General features: G+C 37.9%; 1 protein-coding gene across 2 annotated transcripts in view; it reads left to right on the forward strand.

Annotated features, from left to right (window-relative positions):
* Window positions 1–1,507: 1,507 nt before the first annotated feature.
* The window catches only part of AEBP2 (AE binding protein 2), a 72,614-nt gene continuing 48,389 nt past the window's right edge, over window positions 1,508–25,732 (forward strand). Inside the window, exons 1-2 of one of the 2 annotated variants that reach the window (XM_047866943.1) lie at window positions 1,508–1,512; window positions 3,502–4,201. In XM_047866943.1, coding sequence (XP_047722899.1) covers window positions 1,509–1,512; window positions 3,502–4,201 — 704 coding nt within the window. In that variant the 5' untranslated portion in view covers window position 1,508. Of the gene's footprint in view, window positions 1,513–3,488; window positions 4,202–25,732 lie in introns of those variants that run through there. The other variant, XM_047866944.1, reaches the window with a different exon arrangement.

Raw genomic sequence — 25,732 nt, forward strand, 5'->3', positions numbered from 1 at the left:
TCTGGTGGTCCTATCCACCCACCTCTCACCTGATGCCGCCGGAAGGAAATCCATCATCCACAAGTCTGGCCTCTAGCCACACACTTCAGTGAGTGGGATAATGACACTTTAACATTGTGGTTATGTAGGAGAGTGGCCCTGTTCTAAGGAGATACATGAAGAGTAATGATCTGCAACTAAACCCAGATGGAGAGAGAAAAGGAGAGGGGGTAGAGGTAGGGGTTAGAAGAGAGGAAGGGGGAGGGGTAAAGTGGAGGGGTAAAGAAGAGAGAAGAAGGGGCACCTGGGTGGCTCAGTTGGTTAAGTGTCCAACTCTTGATTTTGGCTGAGGTCATGATCTCCTGGTTTGTGAGTTTGAGTGTCCTATTGGGTTCTGCACTGACAGTATGGAGCCTGCTTGGGATGCTCTGCCTCCCTCTCTCTCAGCCAGTCCCTTGCTCTCTCTCCAAATTAAATAAATAAATTTTAAAAGAGAGAGAGAGAGGAGGAGGGACTGAGGGACAGAGGAACACAGGCTGTGCTAAAGTGGCAAAATGTTAATAATTGATGAATCTATACAAATGTATAGTGGTTTATTATTTAATTCTTTGAAATTTTCAGAAAATTTGTAATTAAAAAAAAAAAGTCTCTGGGGATGGGTGGGACCTGAACTTTAGCCAGTTCCAAGATAGCTCATTGTATTCTCCAAGTCCAACAAATACTGCAGCTAATGCATTCACTTGTCGCTTTGATAACTGCCATTTCCACATGTTGAATCCCCATTCACTTTCACTCTCTTCACACTTTTCTTCTTATCCCCTATGCATTAGCCACCATTACAAATAACTTCAATCATATCAGCACATCTTTAAAAAACAAATCTCAGTGTATGTTGTCTTCCAAAGTCAATTTGTTTGTTCAAGATTTTATGCAATCTAATCTTAAAGTCTTTTTTAGTTTTCTAGATTGCTTTCTCATGGTTGATTAACACTGTCCAGAATAAATTTTTATGTGTTTCCATGTTTTTATTTCTCAGTCCTAGAATTCCCCCTCACATAGAATTCTATTTGTCACTCTTCAAGATTCAGCTCAAATTAATTAAACTTACATGTAGTTATATATGTTACTATACAAATTTGTTCAAATTCTACATCCTTTATGAAGTTTTCCTTGATTAGCTCAGCTAAATGTTAACCCTAATTTCCAGGGTTTAGTACAGTGCCTGGCACATACACTTAGTATACACTTTTCAGTTAAACTCTCTGATAGTACTTAATTTACAATACAGGATAGGACATTCCTTGTCTTTCTCAAAGAGTGGCTTTGAGGCTGAAATGTTTGAGGTTAGGATTTTGCATTGTATGTGTGTCTAAAGGTATTTGTAAACCATAATGCCCCATACTATTATTTAAAAATTTTTTGCTTTCCCTTGAGGCAACATATGGAACATATAATAGCTATCCAAAGGCCTAAGGCAGCAGATACAAAACTGGAGTACTCATGGTCTATGAAGACTTTTCAAGATGTGTATGAGTAGGAGACTACTGTTTTAACATAATCAGTTCTCAGATCCTCACTTCTCTCAGGTGGCTGTCTCTAAAAGTGATCTGCCTGAAAGTATGCCTCTGGGGTCAGAGTGTAAAGTTCTTTCCAGCCTTCCTTATCCCAACCGCCCCTCCCCTACTTTAAAAAAAGAAAGGCATAATTCTTCCCCATCCCAAATTTTACCTAGGTGCAATACCCTGGGGCGGGGGGGGGGGGGGGGGGGAGGGATGGGGGGAGCAAAAAATCTCTAGGACATCAGAAAAGGAACAATTGACTGGTAAATGAGAATGGGTAACACATCCTTTACAAGTCTCCTGGTTTCAGGTTACTTGCTTTCAACAAAGTTTATAAACTAATAAGAGCTGTCAGCTGACCATTTTTGTTAGGGGTACCTGGGTGGCTCAGTCGGTTAGTCTCTGACTGGCTTAGGTCATGACCTCTAGGCTCAGGAGTTCAAACCCCACATCAGTTACTCTGCTGTCAGCGCAGAGCCTGTTTCAGATCCTCTGTCCCCCTCTCTCTGTCCCTCCCCTGCCTGTGCTCTTTCAGAAATAAATAAAACATTTAATAAAAAATGAAAGTACTTTTTGTTAGATCTTTATGTGATTTTTTTTTTTTTTTTTGGTATATAACTTGGAAAGGGTTCAAAGATTCGAGTGGCATTACTAAAAACTCCATTCATTTTCATCCACTCATTTTTGGAAACAAGTTTCTTCAATGCATGCATCCATGGAATTGAAAACTTGGAATAGAATTGATGCTGAACTTGTTCTCATTCTAGTAATTACTCATCCACCAATAAAATAGACTAGTTGGAACTAGGAGTTCCATCTCTGTAAGATGCATTTCCAACAAAATTTAACTTTTGTGTTTAATACTTACATACATGTAAGTATTTAAAATATGTGTTTTGATCAATTGAAATAATAAGATTTAGGATTTTATGATAACAGGAAATTAAAAAACCCTTAAATTTCAATTTATTTCATTTTATTACAAGGAAATATAAGATGATCAATACAATAGTTCAAATAGGACATTCATTATTAGTATAAAATTCTGAAGGGGATGCCGAATATAAAAGAGTTCCAGAAGATAAAGGAAGGATGGAAATTAACCAAGTATAAAAGAAATTGTATTTTAAAAAGTGGATATTGGTGGATATTAAATCCCTGCAGTATTTAGAGTTCATTGGCTACATTTAAAAGTGTGACAGTTATAAAATATTTATAACAAGCTGAAGAAAAATGTATATTTATTTTTAAACTATATTAAGGATGTACAAAATTGTTTTACAGGACTCCTGAGCTAACAAGTTTGAAGATCTTGAACATAAGACACATTAGCTCTGATACTGATTTAACCATTTCTTGGGGTATTCAAACGAAGGTTGGACCAAAACCTGTGGCTGCCCATATGGATTTAGTACCTTGCATTGTATTACTTATTTTTATCCATTTTAAAGATCTCTCCTCGTAGATTACAAGCTCTCAGAAGCCCAGGGCTCATTGCCTGGCTCATTGCCGGTACCCAGGGGCACTCCCCAAACATCCCCGGAATGAATGACTTTATCGTGAGAACTCAGACGGCTGTTAAAATCCCCGGCTAGCACTCAAGCTTTCGTTCTGCGTGTCCTGGCGGCTGCGAGGAAGGGGAAGGCGTGGGAAGGCCCCAAAGAAACTCTGAGGACTCGGCGGATCCGGGCGGGTGCCGGGCGGGTACACGGGTGGGGGCGCGGGCGCGGAATCCGCGGCCCGGGGGAGGCGCTACCTCGTGCCGCCGCGCAGGCGCGCAACCGTCTCCGCGTGAATGCGCGCAGTCGCGCGCCTGTCCCCGCGCGGGCTCCGTAGCGCGTGTGTAGGCTGACGCAGCTCGCGGGCCCTCCTCCTGCTCTGCAGCGGCGTCGGCGGAGTTTTGGGCGTTTGGGAGGGGGCGAGGGAGCTAGAGTCGGGAGAGGGAGGCGGCGGCGGCGGGGAGGAGGAGGAGGAGGAGGAGGAGCAGGCGCCGCCATGGCCGCCGCTATCACCGACATGGCCGACCTGGAGGAGCTCTCTCGCCTGAGCCCTCTGCCCCCCGGCAGCCCTGGCCCGGCGGCGCGGGGCCGGGCTGAGCCCCCCGAGGAGGAGGAGGAAGAAGAGGAGGAGGAAGAGGAGGCCGAGGCCGAGGCGGTGGCTGTGCTGCTGTTGAACGGCGGCGGCGGCGGTGGGGGCGGCGGCGGTGGCGGCGGAGTGGGGGGCGGCGAGGCGGAGACGATGTCGGAGCCGAGCCCCGAGAGCGCCAGCCAGGCCGGGGAGGACGAGGACGAAGAAGAGGACGAGGAGGAGGAGGACGAGAGCAGCAGCAGCGGCGGGGGCGAGGAGGAGAGTAGCGCCGAGAGCCTGGTGGGCAGCAGCGGCGGGAGCAGCAGCGACGAGACGCGCTCGCTCAGCCCCGGCGCCGCCAGCAGCAGCAGCGGGGATGGGGACGGCAAGGAGGGCCTGGAGGAACCCAAGGGACCGCGGGGCAGCCAGGGCGGCGGCGGGGGCGGCAGCAGTAGCAGCAGCGTCGTCTCTAGTGGCGGCGATGAGGGCTACGGGACCGGGGGTGGCGGAAGCAGCGCGACCTCCGGGGGCCGGCGAGGCAGCTTGGAGATGTCGTCGGATGGGGAACCCCTGAGCCGCATGGACTCGGAGGACAGGTCAGTGCACTGAAGCGTTTTCCCTTCTCTTCCTCCTCTTGCACTCATGGGCCCCTCAGAGGGGGCCGAGGGGACTTTTTGCTGAGATCTCCCCGCTCCCCAAATCTTCAGCCCTTCCCCCAGGTTCTCAACTCGCAAATCTCTTCTGGTCGCCGCGCCCCTCTCGCTGCGGATAGCCGCTTCCAACTCTCAAACCATTTCCCCCCAACTCTCCTTTCCCCGCCCTCTTTCCCCTCGACTCTACACTCTTTACGAACCTAAGGACAGCTCTAACTCAGAAACAATCCTCAAAGTAGGCCCAGATCCTCTGGCAGGACTTAAGAGGGCCTTGATGTACACACCTCAGTACACAAGGTTAGCTTCATCCAACCGTGTTCGCGAACACTTGTCAGAACTATAATTGACAAGTGTTTTCCAACATGGCTGGTCTCGCCTGGATTTAACAGAACTTCCTTGTTCGGGGAGGAGACCCCAACTATCACTTTTCGCTACTTAATAGGGAAAAGACTAGTCTTTTATATTTAATCAGTGCTTCTAAAATTCCTCATGTGTGGTCATTAATATGATCTCCAAACTGATTTTAGTAGCTTCTATTTGTGATCAAATCTGGGAGAAAGTTTAAAACAAGTATAAATTATTGTAGAAAAGAATAATGAGTTGATATCCTTTAAAGTAATTTTACGGAATCAAAGAGTTGGAATCATAATAAAATACAGTCTGGAAGGAAACACTCTATTAGTGTGTCGTTTATAATCTTTATATAGTAGTGCTTTAACATGGATGTCATGATTTTAGAGGATAATATTTAAAGTCATGTATTGGAGAGCTCGCTGAAGAAAGTAACGTTTTTTTAAAGCTTGTGAGAAATAACGTGGATACCAACAAAAATAAGCTTCATTTTTTCAAGACATTAAAATTTATTAGTATGTTTCAATTGTTATTACTTTTGATCACTTTGGAAACTAATTGGTTTTTAATATACTTTTTTAAGCACAGAGAACCATGTCATGTATGTTCTGCTTCTAAAGTATACTAGCATGTATTTTGACCATCGAGTATTTTGATGAACAGTAGAATTTTTAACAATCCATATTGATTTGGCTTGAAAAGCTTTATTCTAAAGTTCTAGAAATTTTGATTGGTAACTGATAAAAAGACCATTTTGGTTCATATTTAATATTATAAGGAATACCAAGCTTTAAATATTATGAAAATACAGCTTTAGATACAGCTAGTGAGGAAAACATCTTGGATGGGCTAAAATAGACTACAAAAATTGTACTAAACTACATAGGCATGGCAGGAAGGAGAATGTCTTCAAGACCACTAATTGATGAGAACCACACAATGAAGTATATGTTATTTATCATTTTATTATATCCTCCTTCATTGGTACCAGTAGACGTTTGAAAGTTGATATTAGTGTATACAGTTAGCATCTACCATAGTTCTTCCATTTATCTAGAGGGCGGACACACACACACACACACACACACTTAGTACTGCACAATTTAAATATCTCCGCCTCATTCGCACAACTCTGGTGCAAGATAGGTATTATTTTGACTTCCATTTAACAGATGAAGAAGCAAGTTGAGTGTCTTACTCAAAACAGTAAGTATAGAATGCAAGTGGTAGAGCTGGATCTGAATAAAGTACATTATCAAGTCCCCTGCTATTTCCATTTCACGAGTAAAAATACTTCACCTTAAATAGCAAGGTGTATGTGTCAGGATTTTTTTTTCTTAATCTTGTTTTTTTTTTTTTTTTTTTTTTTTTTTTTTTTTTTTTAAATATCTGTCTACTACATCCCTTTAGGGGATGATGGTTGGTCAAATAGTATTTCAGGAAGTGGAGTTTTGACTTCATATTTATAAGGTATACACTGGAATATCTAATTTTACATCATATTTCAGAGTAAGGAGTAAGAGATATCAGTGCCACAAGTCCAAATAAGGTTCAGACCTGATAATCAAACATACTTGGTTTTCTTAATGCTTGAACATAAGAGACTACAAAATATCGTAATCATTTTACTGTTTCAAGGTAATAAATTTATCACTTGTATGAAAAAGCTTTACTGGTGAAGCTGGTTATGGTGGTCTTGATAATCTTAATTCTGAAATGACCCCTTGTTGCCTTTTAAGTTTTTTTTTTTTAAGAGTCCTTTTAAATTTGGGAAGGAATCATAGTTCTTATGAACTGTCCTGCAGATTACACTAATCTATGTGGATTTTATAAATTGATTTCATGGTAGGAGGTGTATATTTTTGTAACCGATGGAAAGATACTGTGGTTTTAAAGTGCTTTTAAAAAACTTGAGGCATTCCTATCAAAATGATTTTATCATTAAAATTTACTGTTTCTTTTAGAATACCATTCATTTTTTCTCACTTTGAAATGAGATCATGCTTTTGAGTTTATCTAGCATATTTTAGAATTTGTTGAAATATCTTAAATATTTTTGACTGTAAGTGCTTCTTTTTAAGAAACATTTAGATATAAAGACTTAGATATGAAAGCTCATGATCCAAAGTGTCAGTCTACAAGTGTGTACTCTAAGTGTTGTGTGGTGAAAAGTGACTAATTTATAAAATGAATAAATGACACTTGGTACAAAAACATTGGTTATTTTTCCTGTGAGAAAGTTATTCAAAACCAGAGTAAGTGTGTTATTAGTGTGTTTATTTTGATAAAGTTAGAAAAAGAAATGTAATTTCTTTTCTTTGGAGGAATATTGAGCTGTGCAAGACCATTAAAAACTAGTTTCTCTTTTACTTTGAACCTAAGCTTAAGTACTTTTTAAAAAATTATCACTTAAAAATTATAACCTTTTGGGTTACTTTAGAGGCTAATTAATGTTTAAATAGAATTTTAGAATTTAAAATGTCTCTGAAATTTTTTTAGTTGACAAATTTTAGCTATTGAGTCAGATTATACATTGAAAATATTCTTACCTTCTTATCTGTATAAGTGAACTGATAATAACTTTATTGTGGTTGTCTTTTTGTATATATGTCTATATATATATATTTTCAACTAGAATAGAAACCATGACTTATTTTGAAAAAGCCAAGACTACTTTTCAGCCACTTTTATCAGCCTTTCTGGGTAAGTCCAGATGTCAAGTAAAAGGGCATGTGTAAGGATGGGATGATAGGGAAGGGCATATAGTTTGAAACTTAATGATCAGGAAGGCCAGAGGCCCTTACCATTTTGTGGATCAAAATTTGGAATCCCAGCCTTACAGGTTGCAAACTTTGAGGTATAACTAACATTGCTCAGATGCTGGTGAGATAGACCTATATTGCCCAATTTCTCATTAGTATGATTTGGAAGATCTTATGACATAGAGGCTAACCAGTCATTCATTCTTTCATTTATTTAGTTCTGAGAGATAACCTGAGTGTGGGGTGGGGGGGGGGGGCAAAAAGAGAGGGAGAGAGAATCTCAAGCAGGCTCCACAGTGCCAGCCCAGAGCCCAATGTGGGGCTCTTCTCTGTCTCTCATGAGCAACCATGAGATCATGACTTGAGCAGAAATTAAGAGTCGGACACTTAACCGACTGAGCCACCCAGGTGCCCCTTGGACTCCTTTTTAAAAAAAAAATGTTTATTTATTTTGAGAGAGGGCTTGTGCAAGTGAGTGGGGAGGGGCAGAGAAAGAGAGAATCCCAAGTAGGCTCCATGCTGCCGGTGCGGAGCCACACAAGGGCCTCCATCTTAAGAACCATGAGATTGGGACCTGAGCTGAAGAGTCAGATGCTTAACCAACTGAACTACCCAGGTGTCTCCATGATGAACTTTCAGTATTTGCCGCTTCAACTCTGAAGCAGCTGTCTATAGGCTCTGAAATCATTCTTTAAGCTACCTTTTTATTTTGATTAGGGAAAGAAGCTTGTAGTAGCTCTCAGTTTTCATTGATAATCTGTAACTCTCAGTTAAGGAAGGTATGGCTCTGTGCCAAAAACAAACCATGAAAAAAAACTAGACTTCAGGATTGAATTTATGGAGAGATTCTGAGGGGCCATTATACTTTTAAGGAACATAAAGACTACTATGTTTAGTCAATTAGAGAATCCTGTGTGTAAGTTGACTTACTAACCAAACAGGTATTTACTATGTGTAGGACTCTTTACTGAGTATTGTGGAAAATGGGAGGAAAAAATACTTCCCACTTCATGTTGCATATTGCTGTGAGACTTAATTCCAACCGTAGGTTTTGCTCTAGTTCCTAGCACAAAACTTCATTGGCTCTAATGTAAATAAAGTCAAATTTCACACCTTGCCAATTGTATTAGCTGTTTATTGCCGTGTAATAAATTTGTCTCAACTTTAGCAACTTCAGGGAACAGAATTTCTTACCACGTGTGGTTTCTGAGAGGAGTGGTAGGCTTAACTGGGTGGTTCTGGCTCAGGGTTTCATGAGGTTGCAGTGAAAATGTTGGCCAGCATTGCAGTCATCTGAAGACTTGACTGGGGCTAGAAAAGTGTTTCCAAGATGGCTCACTTATTGTAGCACTTGGCAGGATGCTTCAGTTACTCACCAAGTCAATATCTGTTTGTGTGTGCTCCTGACATAGCAGCTATTTTCCCTCAGAGTAAGTGATCTGAGACAGCAGGAAGAAGCCACAAAGGCTTTTTATGACCTAAATATACCTGCTTATGTTTTATTCTTCCTGTCTTTTTATTCAGCAGAGAAGTTTTTCCTATTTTTCTTTTCATTCATACCCTGTTACACAATAATTCTTTCAGATTTTTTCACTGAGGCCACCTTTTAAAACCCATCAAAATGCCACAACGAATCCTTTCCTGGTTTTCATTTCTTTTTCCTTTTAGTTCTCACATATGTATTTTTTGTCTTTTTTCTCTCCCAGCCTATGGCTCTATTCTATAGGTGGAGAGGTGTAGAATATTTCAGTATTAAGAACATGTAATCTGAGTTAAAGGAAACAATTCAGATTTTTGTATTATGATTTTAAGTAATATCTTTGAGTCTTAGTTTCTTAACTGTGAAGAAAGTTTAGCTTTTACTGTGAAGATTTTAAGAGTCCTGTGAAATTTTCTGAAGAATCCATGCTATTTGAATGCTTGCTTTATCCTTTTTTGTTGTACAGTGGTATTTTTGAGAACAGGGACAGTTCAGTTCATTTAGATCTTTATTGTGTCTAAACACAGTATCTTGGATATAGTGGGTTATAATTAAATGGAAATGCCAACAATAGAATTTGTATAAATAAAGGAGACTATAAACTGAGGGCTAGGAATTAGTGCCTTTGGTTGGATCATTGTATTGTGGTATTGATAAATTTAAAAGGGTATTGGGTCAGTGTACTCCAGTAAGGCCATTGAGGTGATATGCAAAATTTTATGTGTCTCTGAGAAGATGTCAACAACTTCTATCAGCTTTTCAAAAGAGTTTGGTCTAGGTTAAGAACTACTGCTGGCTCAGTTGGTAGAACATATGACTCTTGATCTCAGGATTGTGAGTTCAAGGCCCATGTTGGGACTAGGGTTTACTTTACCACCCCCCCCCCCCAAAAAAAAACCCCTGCCAACTTAGAGGAGGTCCAGAGGTGCATGATAAATGTTTATTAAGTGATCGGACAATTCTGAAATTGTGAATTTTTATAAAACACGTTTTTATAAATGAGTATGAGTATGGAAAATCCAAAATGGATAGTCACCAGAGGGTTTTTTCCAAATCATTAAGGCATTTATTGTATAAAAATGCTTAACATTTTATTAAAGTTAAATGGAAATTTTGAAGTTAAGGAGAAAGTATAAGGAGTAGTGGTTTAAGTCTGTGATTTGAGTCTGAATGTGTGGTTTGAATTCTGGCTCTCACTTAAACTGGTGACTATGAGACCTCACGAGGAGGGGAGACAGACTGCACAAATGAACTAGAAATAGCTAGTAATGATCTTTTGTTGTTATGAAGCAGTATAAGATCTGAATGCCAAAAAGTGCCAGACCAGCTGTTAAATGTGTGGCAAGTATCTGTAAATGAGTGCTGCAGAAACTTGCAAAAGGAAATGCCAGGTCAAATATTTCATTACAAAATCTACATTTTAATCAGCTTTCTTTACCATGTATATCTATTCAGTGGTTGACCTAAAAGGCCTCAATACTTTTTAATGGTTTTTAATATGTAAGCGAAGCTGCTGACCTATTACTAAAAGTCTTTGGGGTATGTTTTCTAGTAATGGTAATGGATTTGCAGTGATCTAACCACATGTTGAGTTCATTTTTATGACTGATAGTTTGCTTTTGTGAAAATAGTGGTTATATTGGCCTTAGAACTAAATGGACAATTTTGGGCATGGATCAGAGGGATGGATGGATGTTTAAAAAAAAAAAAAATCACATTTTGAGCATTTACTCTGTTAGCATGGTGCTCTGTTTAGTGATAAGAGAGAAATGTGATAGCGCCTCCCCAGATACTTCGTTTTTATTTTAATTTAATTTAATTTTATTTTAAAGTAGGCTCCATGCCCCGTGTGGGGCTTGAACTCACTACCTTGAGATTAAGAGTCCCCTGCTGGGCAGACTGAGCCAGGCACCCCCAGATACTTAGTTTTTAATGAGAAGACTAAAAAGATGACTCCGTTGTTTTTCCTAGTTTTTCTGTAAATTGTTTGTGACACAGTACATTAAAATAAAAACTGGAGAGTATTGTAGTCAGTGATTAAAGTTTTGGTGGGGAGAGGGCTGAGTTTTAGGGTTAGGTGAGTGATGAGAAATTTTTAGAAAGCCTAAATGAAACAGAAAAGAAAGAGCCCACCATGTTCACGAGGCTTTCTGCCTAGATCAGAGGATTCACATTGGAACTGAGAAATAAGAATGGCTAAAGTGAGATTTTGCATGCCAACACAGATGTGGGCATTTTGTCAGTATAGGTTTGTGAATCAGATTCTTTTTCCTCACCCCAACTTCTGTTTTTGTCAATCCTAGTCACATTCAGATCTTATCTCAAGCATTTTCTCAGGCAAACTATTCCTGATTCTATGTTAGTCACATTGCTAGCATTCCCAGGTTCTTCCTTGACCTTGTTAACAATTTTATTATTTACTGTTTATCTCTCCTGCTAGAATGTATGCTCCCTGAGAATAGGAATTGTGTCTCTTGATGATTGTTCTATTCACAGCACCTGGCACAGTGCCTGATGCTTATTTTAGTTTGTTTTTTTTTTTAAGATTTTATTTATTTACTAAAAATTTTTCTTTTTATTTTAGAGAGAGAGAGCGAGAGCGAGCAGTGCGGGGGTGAGGGAGAGGAGCAGAGGGAGAGAGAGAGAATCCCAAGCAGGTTGTACCCTGAGCAGTTCCCATGATGCTGGGATCGTGACCTGAGCCAAAATCATGCCCCTGATGAGCCACCCAGGTGCCCCAAGATTTTATTTTTAAGTAATCTCTACAGACCTAACATAGGGCTCGAATTTATGTAACCCTGAGATCAAGAGTCACATGCTCTACTGACTGAGACAGCCAGGTGCCCCTTAGGTATTCTTAAATGTATTTTGGATGAATGATGAAACTGCTGTGTTAAAGGAAAATGTGGCAAAGGTTGGAAATTTTGGGAGCTGGGAGACCAATTAGGAAGTAGTAGGAATAGTACAGGTGTGAACTGAAGAGATTTGAGCTGGGGTAGAAGTTGGAGGAAAAGTCATGCTTGGGAAACAGAATCAAAGGAAAGAAAAGCTAATTTCCTGAGTGCCTGTAAGAAAAATATTGTTATTATTTCTGAGTAAAAAGCTTTTTTCTTGAGGATTTCTTTGGAACAATAGCTTGCTTACTTTTCCAGACATATCCAGCACTAAAATAACTAAGAGAAAAGTTGGGTAGTGAAAGAGCATGAACCTTAAGTTAGAAGGAATTATAATTTAACTTCTTAGAAGTTGTTTCCCTGCCTGCAAAATAGAATACCTTCGTGTTGTGATTAAATGAGATGGAATATGTAAAGGGCCTAGGGCTCTATTTAATTCAGAGAGTCATTTATCCTTCCCTTTCTCATGCCTAGAGATGTGAAAAGAAAACTCTGGTGAAAATAAGTGATTGAAATTGTAGTACTGGCTTTACTAGAGACTGCTTGTAATCATTTCATTTCTTTGAACTTCAGATTGATTCTTTTTCTTAAAAGTGAGGGTTTAAACAACATAAAATAATTTGGAGCTCAAATACGATAATTCAGATGTAGACTTGGCAAATATTCTCTTTTATCCTTTAGACAAACCCAGAATATTGCAAGCATGGCTTTGCTTTATCCAGGATCTCAAAGATACTTTAGATAGGTTCTTCTGGGTTCAAAAATCACCGTAATTTACGGTGTTGTATTGAAATATTCATTTGTGTTTGTCTTGTCTAGGCTGTAACATTTTTTAAGAATTAAAATCTGGTTCTATTTATTTTAATACTTCCTTTACTTACCTTCAGCTGCACTCACTCACCTATTGCATTGCCTATCTTCAGAATTCAGGGATTGGTTGAATTTAATTGCATGTGGATGTACTTGATACACAATTTCTTCTTTCTTACTATCAGGACTATAAGAAATAAGGAGAACTGTTTTGTGCCTTATATCTTCCCCAAAATCTTTTCTTTTTAAGTTTTTTTTTTTTTAATTTAAAGTAATCTCTAAGCCCATTATGGGGCTTGAACTCATGACCCCGAAATTGAGTCACGTGCTCTTCTGAGGCACCAAGGCATCCCTTCCCCCCATTCTTTTTAACAGCATATGTGGAAACAGTATTTGAGAAAAACCATGATGTTTGAATTATTTATTTTTTGATTTTTGAGTTATTTAGAAAGTGGACCTCCCATATTTTGTTTCCCAACAACAAAAAAAATGCATATACTATTTTAGGAGAAAACTGCGAGTGTCTATTTTGCTTATGAATCTGAGACTCTTGAGCTAATTGAAAAGATTTTATGAACTTCAGTTCACTGCATCCTCACAAACCGCTAATGAGGCGAGAAAGCACAGACATAACTTGCCCAGAGTTACACAGCTCCTTGAGAATGCAGGCAGTCCTGGCTCTGGATGTGGTCTTAGCTACTATATTGCCTAAGTGATTCTTATAACCAGCCTGGACTAGGAAAGTTTAATTAAAATAGTATTAAGTCAGTGGCTATTTTAAATTTCAACCTGTTTCTTTTGCAAAGAATAACTTAAGTACTTGAATTCATTTACATTTCTGGGCCTCATTTTCATTTGTAATTATAATATACATAGCCTGTATCTCTTTTAAGACTATGAAATACAAAAGTTGATATTTAAGTGTTGTAGTTTTTCAGTCTTTAGGGGAATAGAGAGTCTTTATTGGCATTTTATTTCTTTAATTTTAATGCTTTTCTAAGTCTCTGTCTTTCTGGTTTTCATTTATGTTTCAATATTCTAGAAAGATGAAGTGATACTAATTAGAGAAAACAGGGATTTTAGAAGGACATTTGTATTTCTCAGTGAATACATTTACTAGTTCATTTCTTTTTTTTTCCTTCTATGTACTGATGTTGATATAGACTAGCATTGTAATGTATTCTTTTTTTTTTTTTTTTTTTAAAAACTCGAACTCACAAACTGTGAGATCATGACCTGAGCTGAAGTTGGTCACCTAACCAAGTGAGCCACCCAAGTGCCCCAAGTTCATTTCTAAATTATAAAACTTATGTCATTGCTTTTTATAAATACTTGTTAAAGTTCTGATAGTGGATGAATCAGCTGTGGAATTTTTTAGTGCTTTAAATTCATGTTGACAGTCATTTGAAATGTCTTTTGAGGTGTTGAGGACTACTGGAGGCATTTTTGTCAGAAATGTGTGTTCTGAAATCATCTGATAAAATCATATTTATGATTTAAAACTAACTTAAAAAAAAAACAACAAACCAAGTAATGATTGCTTCTGTATAAAATGGGTGTTATTCTTCACAGCAGATTTTTTTACGTACTGTCTTTGCATATAGACATTTTCCTGGAAATCTTTTTAAGAAGGTAAAAGATAAAAAAGGTAAAAGATAACTCCTTGTAATGTAATTATATTGAAATAGAATGTTTCTAGTATTACAGTGTTTTTGAAGATAATTTCTTGCTGATCTTGTCTTAAACTGTGAAAAATGTGGGTGGAGTAATCTTAAAGAGCAATAGACTAGACTATTGCTTTCTGGACTAGACTAGAAATGAGAAGGAAATTTAAAATGATGTGCACAGTGCATAGTAGTGATATAAGAATGCAACCTACTTGTTTTCCATAGGCTATATTTCATCATTGTTGCATAAAGTCCCTTTTGACCAATTTAGTGAATGCTGCTGGGTCTTAAGGAAAAAATCTTTTGTTTTTATTCAGAGAAATAATTGTAGGGATGGAGAGTAGTCTTTTTCTTGATTAGAAAAACCCATTTTAGCTTTTTAAATTACAGTGATAATAGCTTGTAATTACAGTAACAATAGTAATAATAATATCTTGGTTTTGGCTAATGATTTTTAGTGTGCCTCCAATTAATTTTTATGATTATCTCAGTGTGACAAAGCCATATATTTTCCTTGCCTTAAAAATCCTACTTAAATTTGTCACTAAAAGTATGTGAGCATTTACTGTGTGCAAGGCACTGCACTACCTAGATTTAGGAGTTTACTCAAAATGAGAGGCTTATAGGTGATTCATAATACAAATCAACCAGATCATAAGGAAGCAGATTTCTTTCCACCTTAGGTGAGTAGGGAGGGCCTTAGGGAGATGTGACTTGAGCATGTGTAGCACACATAATAAAACAAGCACTTGTCTTTACTTCTTTTTTTCTTTCTTACTTATTTTTTCTAATTGCTTCTGAGTTTAGAGATCTAAAAGCCTGTGGTACCATAGCAGTTTGGAAGACAAAATCAGATGGGCTTACAGAAATCTGATGTGATCTAAATTCTTTAGTCCCATTTACGACCAATTTCATAATTATTTGATCTTTTTTTAAAAAAAATTTTTTTTTCAATGTTTATTTATTTTTGGGACAGAGAGAGACAGAGCATGAACGGGGGAGGGGCAGAGAGAGAGGGAGACACAGAATCGGAAGCAGGCTCCAGGCTCTGAGCCATCAGCCCAGAGCCTGACGCGGGGCTCGAACTCCCGGACCGCGAGATCGTGAGCTGGCTGAAGTCGGAAGCTTAACCGACTGCGCCACCCAGGCGCCTCTTATTTGATCTTTTTTAAAAAATTTTTTTAGTGTTTGAGAAAGATGGAGTGTGAGTGGGGGAGGGTCAGAGAGAGAGGGAGACACAGAATCTGAAGCAGGCTCCAGGCTCTGAGCTGTTAGCACAGAGCCAGACGTGGGGCTCAAACCCACAAACCGTGAGATCGTGACCTAAGCTGAAATCGAACGCTTAACTGACTGAGCCACCCAGACCCCCCCTATTATTTGTTCTTGATAAAGAAAAATGAAAGTGACTTCCCCTTTATCTCTAAACAATTAATATTTGGAGTTGGATTTTATGTTGACTTTGTTAGGCTCCTGTTCTAATGGTCTAAGTTCTAAATTTGGGACAAGTTCTACCTGAGGATTGGGTTGCTTTCTGTGACCTTTTTTTATGAAACTAATTGACTTTTTTTATGAAACTAATTGACTAATTGACTTTTACTACTTTTTTTATGAAACTAATTGACTTGTAGGAATCATATTTAATAGTTTATCTTGTTATCAAAGCTATCTACCCGCCTAAATGAGTCAAGTTATATCTAAGTCTTAAATATCCTTTGTGTGTGCTATATAGGTGTGCAAAAGCAAAGAAACAACTTCTTGTGTGTGCACACCAAGTGAAACTGTCAGTTATTTTGATGTATGATATGGGTTGTATTTCAGTATTTCTCAAATCTGTGATTTACTCAGATTTTTCCTATGTGTAAGTCTGGCAATCAACTTTGGCATTAGTGTTTTATATTTGTCCGACTTTGGGCAAGTCATGTAATTCTGTGTCTCAGTCTGTTTTATTAAGATGAGGATACTAATAGTACCTACCTGATATGGTTGTTGTAAACATTAAACAAGTTACTACATATCAAGCATTCTTCTAGTTACTATGGCTGCATGATAACCAACTCCCAACATTTAATGGCTTAAAACAGTCATGTTGCTTATAAATCTAAGATCTGAGCAGGGCTGGGTAGGGTTAGATCATTCCTGTTCCACTTGGTGTCAGCCTAGAACAGCATAAAGGCTGGGGACTGTAGTCACCAAAAAACTCACCCACTGACATTATCAGTCACACGTGTGGTGCCTGGGCTGAGAAGACTGAAACATCTGGGACTCCCTGGTATCTCTCTCTAGGTCTGTGTACTTTTTTTTGTAAGATCTCTTCAGCATGGTGGCTTCAGGGGAACCAGATTTCTTTACATGGTAGGTCTGGGCTTCCAAGCTGTGTGTCCTGAGAGAGTCAGCTGGTAGCTGTAGTATATGACCTTACCTTGGAAGTCTTGCAGTGTCACTTTTGCAGTAGTCTTGGTCTTGTTCAGATTCAAGGGTAGGTAATATTGAGTCCCATCCCCATGCCATTTTGAAAGAAGAGGATGTGGAAAGTGTATATGATGTGGCTGTCTTTGGGAAATAGACTCAGTAAGTATTGGCAGTTATGATAAAGTATAGGAAGTCAGATTTAGATAGGCTATCTTGTTTTTGTGATACAAATTTTGATATAGTAAGTTACATGATCCCTTTTTTTCCTTAACAGAAAGTTATAAAATGTAACAGGCAGGCAATTCATAATTTTCTTTTTTTTAAAATGTTTATTTATTTTGAGAGAGAGTGTTTGGGGGGAGGGGCAGAGAGGGAGAGAAAGAATACCAAGCAGGCTCTGTGCTGCCAGGGTAGAGCCCGATGTACTGGATCTTGTGAACCATGAGATCATGACCTGATCCAAAACTAAGAGATGCTTAACCGACTGAGACACCCAGGAGCTCCCATAATTTTCTTGAACTGCCTGTTTCTGTCTTTTTTTTTTTTTTTAAGTTTTTATTTATTTAAGTAATCTCTACACCCAATGTGGGACTTGAACTCACGACCACAAGACTAACAGTGGCACGCTCCTCTGACTGAGCTAGCCAGATGCCCCTTGAAGTGCCTGTCTCTTTTAACTGGTTTAGTTTTGGCTTTTAATCTCATTGTCAGTGCCTAGAATAAGGAGCAGGGCACAAAATTATAGTCTATTCCAACAAATGGAGGTGAGGAATGGTAGAATTTCACTCTTAAAGTTGTATATTATTAATATAATATCCATATAATATTAGGTATACAACTTCATACTTTTGAAGAAGGCTTGTCTTAAGTGCTTGGCACTCTTGAATTTTAGCCTTTAATAAATTTGATTATAAGTATAGAAGAGACATAATCATTCTACTAGTAAGTGGCAATTTCATAGATGAAAGGAACGTCACCCACCTGTTAGCCAAATAACAACTTACCCTGCACTATGATTACATTAGGAATCCCTGATGTGTGGGTATAATGTTTACCTATAATTTGGTAAATACTTTGAAACTTTATATAGTATACTTATTTCTACACAAAGCTTATTACCAATTACAAAGTTAAGCTAAGTTTATAATGCTCGATTTTACCTTGTTAAATGTAACTTATAAACCTGTAGAATTGTTGTTTCCTTTTATCTCATGCCACTTTATTCAGTCCCTATGGAGGACCATGTTCCATTCTTTAAAAATGAGAATTATAGAATATTTGGGTTTTTTTGTTTAAAAAAAATTTTTTTTTAATGTTTATTTATTTTTGAGAGAGACAGAGACAGAGTGTGAACAGGGGAGGGACAGAGAGAGGGAGACACAGAATCCAAAACAGGCTCCAGGCTCTGAGCTATCAGCCCAGAGCCTGACGTGGGGCTCGAACTCACAAGCCATGAGATCGTGACTTGAGCTGAAGTCAGACGCTTAACTGACTGAGCCACCCAGGCTCCCCGAATATTTGTTTTATAATAATTCAGATGGAAGCTATGAACCTAAGACTTCCTAAACATATAGTTTTCATCAGAGAACAAAAATAAAACCGCCTTGTTTCTTTAGAGATTAGTGAGGTTCTTTTGTGGAACCTCAATCAAGAACTTCCAGATCCTGAAAGAATTGGTTAGATGCCTTGATCATCCTTTTTTCCTATTAAATTCTTTTTTTTTTAAGATTAAAAAAAATTTTTTTTTAGTGTTTTATTTTATTATTTTTGAGACGGAGAGAGACAGAGCATGAACGGGGGAGGGTCAGAGAGAGAGGGAAACACACAATCTGAAGCAGGTTCCAGGCTTTGAGCTGTTAGCACAGGGCCCAACGCGGGGCTCGAACTCACAGACTGTGAGATCATGACCTGAGCTGAAGTCGGACACTCAACTGACTGAGCCACCCAGGCGCCCCTTAAGATTTTATTTTTGAGTAATCTCTATACCCAGTGTGGGGCTTGAACTCACAATCCCCAGATCAAGAGTCACAGGCTCCAACTGAGCCAGCCAGGTGCCCCTTGCTACTTACTACATTCTTTAAGTTTATGGTACCTTTTATCCTTGATGTCTCTTACTCTGTATGTAATACAGCTCTATGGTTTTTTTTAACTTTTTGTTTGTTTTTAATTTTTTTTAAAATAGGCTCTATACCATCAGGACCCTGAGATTATGAGTTGCATGCTCTACTGACTGAGCCAGCTAGCCACCCGTTTTCTCACTTTTTAATGTAAAATGCCATTCATTTCATAGTTAGTAGTTTCATAATTTTAAGGACTGTTGTTGAGAACATAAACAGTCTAAACAATTTACAGATTGAGTAGTGGATGAAATTTTTTCCCCAAATGAGTTTTTGTGTGGAACTCCAGTGCCTGAGACATGTTAAAATGGTATTTTATTAGTATTTAGTTTTTGTAATCTCAAAAATTTTACATTAATTTATAAAGTCACTCAGAACAGTATAACTTTTAAGTAAATTTAAATTCGAAGTAGGGTTTGTGAATGTTACAAATATATGTCAGTATTCAAACAGAATTTCCTTGTTCTATTTTGGCTGCTTAGTCTTGAAAATTTGACTTGCAGATATGGGCAGCTTGTCTTTCATTCTCCATGTACTACACTTTAGTTCTGCTGATCAAGAGCTATGAAAGGGGATTACTAATATGGAAATTTTGTTTGAAAAACACCATTACCTAATGATCTTAATTGTCTTTATATCACAAATGCAAAAGTGACTAGAACCTCAAACTTAAGCTATAAAATTCTTAATAATTGTCTTATGTCAGCCCTTTAATTTGTTATTAGCTCCCCAGGAGAGGAGAGCACATAGTAAGTAACTGGTCTTCTTGGAAGGTGTTTAATTGGGTAAGGCATAAGGGTATGATTTACAGATCTAATTTTTCATAAATGGACTAATTTATAAATGGCCTAAATTAAGTCTATAGTACAGACCTGCAACTTTGCTAATGAATGACATATTTATAGGAAATTCTGATGTTTTAATTTTTTTTTGAGTGAAGAGAGTAAATTATACTTAAATTCAAATTATACACCCATATCCATTTGGGTCTCTGTTCCTAACTCTCCTTTAAAGTTAGACATTTTAGGGGGGCACCTGGGTGGCTCATTCGGTTGAGCGTCCAACTTCGGCTCAAGTCATGATCTCGCTGTCTGTGAGTTCAAGCCCTGTGTTGGGCTCTGTGCTGACAGCTCAGAGCCTGGAGCCTGTTTCGGGTTCTGTGTCTCCCTCTCTCTCTGCCCCTCCCCCACTCATGCTTGCTCTCTCTCTCTCTCTCTCTCTCTCTCTCTCTCTCTCTCTCAAAAATAAATAAACATTAAAAAAAATTAAAAAAAAAATAAAGTTAGACATTTCTAACTTTAAGATACCAAGGAGAATCCATAGTACAAATGAATTTCCTCACAGGTAACTGAAAAGAAGGCTCCTGATAAAGCTTCTCTACCCATTGGACCTCAGATTCAATTTCGAATTCAGGAATTAAACTCCAAATAAAATAAAAATATTCCAGCTCAGAAACCTACTCTTTCCAGTACATTTTAGAGAGTCATTTAAACTTTGCACCAGAACAGTGGTTCTTGAACATTTTACTTTAAAAAACTCCTTTGCTTTCTTAAGTATTTAGGAATATGAATTATATCTCAATAAACCTGTTAAAGTTATTAAAAAAAATTAAAGATCTTTTGTTTATGTGGGTTATATTTATCAGTAAACTTATAGGATTAGAAATTAAAACCAAGAACTTTAGAAACATTAAAAATAAACCAATTATATGTTTCTTTGTTTCTTTTCTTCCTTCCTTCCTTCCTTCCTTCCTTCCTTCCTTCCTTCCTTCCGCATAGGCTTCATGCCTAATGTGGGGCTTGAACTTAAGACCCTGAGACCAGTAGTTGCATGCTTTACCAACTGAGCCAGCCAGGCACCCCTACATAGTATTTTCTTAATGTAAAATAACTTTTACTGTTAAAAAAATAGAAGAGTGATGTTGTTTTATATTTAACATCTTTAATATCTGACTTTACAGCTAGTTTTTCATATCTACTTCTGCATTCAGTCTGTTGTAGTGAATTGATTTGGTTGAACTATGTGAAGACTGGCCTCATACAGATATGTAGTTGGAAAAGGAAGGAGTTTTTTAATAACCTTTTTAGATTAATTGTGTGGCTATTTGATTATACACCCAAACTTGACGGTGATAGTTTTTTTACAGTGTTTGCAATGTGGGATCTGAAACTATATCAGTGAGCTTTTCTTATTCTGTTGCATTTAGACCGTGGGCTTGTCCTCCATCTTGATAATGTAACATCCATGTATTGCTTCCTCTATTCCTGTGTTTTGTCATTAGTAATCTGCCCTTTGCTTTTCAAAGTTGGCAACCCTGACGGCTATGGTTATGTCTACACACAAATGTTTTGCTTGACAGTAATTTGAGTTCTCAAAGAAGGGTATATTCTTACATGTGTTGGTTGGCCCTTGAGTTCCCAGAGGACATAATTTTTTTTTTAATGTTTATTTATTTTTGAGAGAGAAAGCAGAGTGTGAGCAGGGGCGGGGAGGGGCCTAGAGAGAGAGAGAGAGGGAGACACAGGCTCCAGGCTCTGAGCTATCAGCACAGAGCCCAATGCGGGGCTCAAACTCATAAACCGTGAGATCATGACCTGAGCCGAAGTCGGATGCTTAACCGACTGAGCCACCCAGGTGCCCCCAGAGGAAATAATTTTCATAATAGCAATGTAGTTTACTCTAGATGTTATGGTAGAAATGGCTGGTGTGCCGGGTAGTTTCTTAAGAGGAAAATGGTCCATGGAAAAGAGAGAAAATGTTGTTATGTTGAAAATCCTTCCTGTCCTTCCCTAAATATTGCGTGTGAATTTCTAACATCGTGTGGGATTTTCTTTTTTTTTTGAAACTTAAGGATTATGTGTTGTCACAGGATATGTGTGTGTGTGTGTGTGTGTGTGTGTGTGTGTCTGTTTTTGTGTATGCTTTAGTTTATATCATTGTGCAGTATCAGACACACACTTCATGAGATAGTCTGACCTGTCTTACTTGGGTAATAGTAAAAGATCTTTTAGTCTTGCTACTCAAAATGTTGTAGCAATAGCATCAACAAGTAGGTGCTTATTAAAAATACAGTATCTCAAAAGAAAAATACAGTTATCTCTGGTCCTACCCCAAAATTCACTAAATTGGTATCTGCACGTAATAAGATCCCAGGTGATTGTTAGATTATTAAATTGAGAAGCACTCCATTAGATTATTGTAACTATCTGAATAGTAGAGGAGTGCTTTTTTCTGGCTTAAGTTTCCTTCCAAATACTAGGCTGCTTTTGTTCACATTTTACAGAATTAGTAGGTGTTCACTGGGAAGGAGAACTAAGTGAATGAAAAATGTTAATATGTACGATCCTAGGAATATTACAGGATCAGGTGGAATGTTTTCTTCTAGTTCAGATCATCTTGTTATCTTACTGTTACAGGAGGAAGGACACTGTTTTCTATGGGATCTATATCTAGCTCAGTGTCCTGTCAAAATAAAAAATTAACTATAACTTGTCTCTTTTGCTCTCCCACGTCAGGACTGTTGCCTTTTTGTCTTAGGAGTGGAGAAAACCATAGATTCCAGCATGGATCTAGGGCCAAAAGGGATCCTGGAGGCTTAGGATTTGGACATCTCCTAGAATTTGCAGGAGCCTAAGAGGGGCTACGCAGCAGGACTCCATTTGGCCCTGCTAGGCTTTGGGAGGCTCTGGTATGCTGCACATATGTGAAGGTCTCTTGAGTCTTCTAGGGCATGAGGTCTGTCCCTTACCACCTCTGCCATTGCATATGCAGCTCAGTTGCCAATGATAGACACAGTTCATATTCTTAATATCAGCATTATACTGTCTTTTTATGAGGATCTGTATCCACATGAAGGCTTGTGTTTCAGTGATACTGCACATAGACTGATTACATGATCTTCAGTGTATATGGATGTTTGCAGTTACAAGGTTCCCCTTCTATGGTAAGATTAATAAACAAAAGTGCATTAAGCACTATTTAGATAGACTGTATATTGCTAGTTGGATTTATTATGAGTCTTTTGGCCTTTCTTTGTCCAATTTAAAGAAAATTGGTTTTATTTTCAACTAAGTTTGGACTTTTCCATAAAAGCAGTACAGGTATGTGGTTAAAAGTGATACAAAAAGGTATTTATAGTGAAAGTTTCTCTCCTTCTGATCCTCCATCTGCCCCTCCAAAAAAACATGGATGATGTTTTGTGTATCCTTCAAAAGAAGTTTTGCCTTAAAACAACAACAACAACAACAACAACAAAAGTTTTGTCTTGAGAGAACACCCATGTCTATATCTGTCTCCCTCCCCGGCCTAGGTATGGATATGGAAATTGGAGCATTACTACCCTGTGTGTGTGTGTGTGTGTGTGTGTGTGTGTGTGTATGTGTGTGTGTGTGTGTTACACTTTGCTATACCTTAGAGATTGCATTGCAATAGATCATTGAGATTAATCTCTTTTCCTAAGATGGTTTATAATTTGAGTGTGGTTGGTTGTCCACTGAAAACTATTAATATTTTATTTGCCTTTGGTGTTAACTAGTATGGTTTATAAAAGTATGAGCATTACAGTTAAAATGTTTTAAAATCTATGAAATCTAGGAAAATAGGTGATTGTTTCATGGGTTAAGGGCCTCATGAAACTTGAAATTCCTAGGGCCCAAATAAAAATAATGTATTTCTGTATAGAAAAAACGCCATAGTCACAATTTATTCCTGCAAAAAAATGACTAAGTATTCAGATAACCAAGCTTATTTGCATTTGAGAACTTAATAGAGATTACAGAAAAATTTTTTAATATCTACACCCAACGTGGGGCTCAAACTCACGACCCTGAGGTAAAGAGTTGCATGTTCTATGGATTGAACCATCCAGGTGCCCCAAGATTACAAAGTTTAGAATGAAGTTTTAAAGTTCTAATTTAGAACTTACATTGATTGGTAGATAGCCAGATGAATTTAAGCATGTGAATATTCTTTAAAGGGGAATCAGACATTTTTCATGTCTGAAGCATCCTATTAAAAAAAAAAACATTTTTGCTAGCTCTTTTTAAATGGGTGCATTGGATGTTAGACACTTTTTTTTTTTTAAGTTTATGTATTTATTTATTTCAAGAGAGAGCCCTAGCAGGAGAAGGGCAGAGGGAGATGGAGAATCTCAAGTCGGCTCCATGCTCAGCTTGCAGCCTGACGCGGGGCTCAAGCCCATAACCCTGGGATCACTACCTGAAATCAGGAGTCTGAAGCTCAACTGATTGAGTTACCCCCAGACACAAATCATTTTTACTTTAATAAGTTAAACTTTATTTTGACTCTTACATATAAGTAAATGAAGTTGTGATTATAGATAAATGTTCTTATTTTTAGATGGTGTGTGCTGAAGTGATTGTGGTTGAAGTATCACGTTTGCAACTTGCAGATGATTGAGAAAAACAAATTACATATAGCAAGTAGGACAAAATGTAAATTAAAAAAAATTATTTTAAGTGATCTCTATACCCAACATGACACTTGAACTTACAACCCTGAGATCAGGAGTCGCAGGCTGTACTGACTGAGCCAGCCAGGTGTCCCCAAAATGTAAATTAAGTTCAAATTTGTGTAACTTTTCTGTGTCTTTGAAATTTTCTGTAGTAAAAACTTGGGAGTCGGGAAGCATACTCCTTAAAAGTTAATATAATTTTCATAATTTATTGGTACTTAGATTGCAAGCAGATAAATAAATAGCTTTTGATGGATTTAATGTGCAAACATTCTTACTGTTGAGCCCTCTGGTTGAAGCTACTTTCCTGTAGTCTCTGTTGGGAAGATACTGAAAAAAATTGTTTTAATGAATTGCTTTTAATTTTTTAAAAATTTTATTTTTATTTTATTAAAAATTTTGTTTATTTGTGAGAGAGAGAGATAGAGTGTGAGCGAGTGAGGGGTTGAGAGAGGGAGACACAGAATCCGAAGCAGGCTCCAGGCTCTGGGCTGTGTCAGCACAGAGCCCGATGCAGGGCTTGAACTTTTGAACCTTAAGATCATGACCTGAGCTGAAATCGGATGCTTAACCGACTGAGCCACCCAGGCGCCCCAAAAAGATTTTATTTTTAAGTGATCTCTACATCCAGCATGGGGCTTGAACCTACAACCCTGAGATCAAGAGTCAGATGCTCTACTGACTATGCCAGCCAGCCGTCCCCTTAAATGAATTGCTTTTGAAAGGAAGGCTTTCATTTCTTTCTTTTTTTTTTTTTTTTACTTTTATTTCTACTAGTATGTAATTTTCTTAGTAAATAAAAGGGTCACTAATATGTTATACTTCAGTGAATAAAAAAGATTGGCTTTTTCAGTCCTTTTTTTGTGGATAGAGATTAGCAAAAAAAAAAAATTGAGGTCTAGAAAAAGACATTTTATTTGGACTTTGGTAAAATTGGAGAAACTTTTTATTGCACCCAGTTTTCTCTCTTCTGCTTGTTTATTTAGAAGGGAAAATATTGCACAATTTCCCAACTTTTTTGAGATGGAGAGAAGTAGGATATGACAGCAGTTGTATTCTTAGATTAGTGAATAGAGGAAATGATTATGGATTAACAAGTGATTTGCAGAATTGTAAACACACTCTTGGTTCTGAATCATTTATGGCTGGACACTATAACTCTATTTATTGTGCTTCTCAGAACTATGCAAGGGCTGAAATTTGATGAGCTGTATGTATGGGGTGTGTGTGTGTGTGTGTGTGTGTGTGTGTGTGTGTGTGTGTGTGTGTTTGCTTTCTGTAGGTTATAGTATTGAGTTCATGTCTGCCAAAAGTTACTTAAAGTATCCCATATCTGGTTTTGAGGTACCAGCATTTCTTTTTTTTTTTTTTTTTTTTTGCCTTGATTTGCACTTTATTGCCAACTAAATGATTTCAAAGCAGTGTTGTTTTCTAATAGAAAATATGGTTTAGTATGCTTTGTATGGAGCAGAATGTCAAGTAGTAATCTTAATTAAGTATAAGATCATATT

This window comes from Prionailurus viverrinus, chromosome B4 (assembly GCF_022837055.1).
Source record: "Prionailurus viverrinus isolate Anna chromosome B4, UM_Priviv_1.0, whole genome shotgun sequence".
Classification (NCBI taxonomy): Eukaryota; Metazoa; Chordata; class Mammalia; order Carnivora; family Felidae; genus Prionailurus; species Prionailurus viverrinus.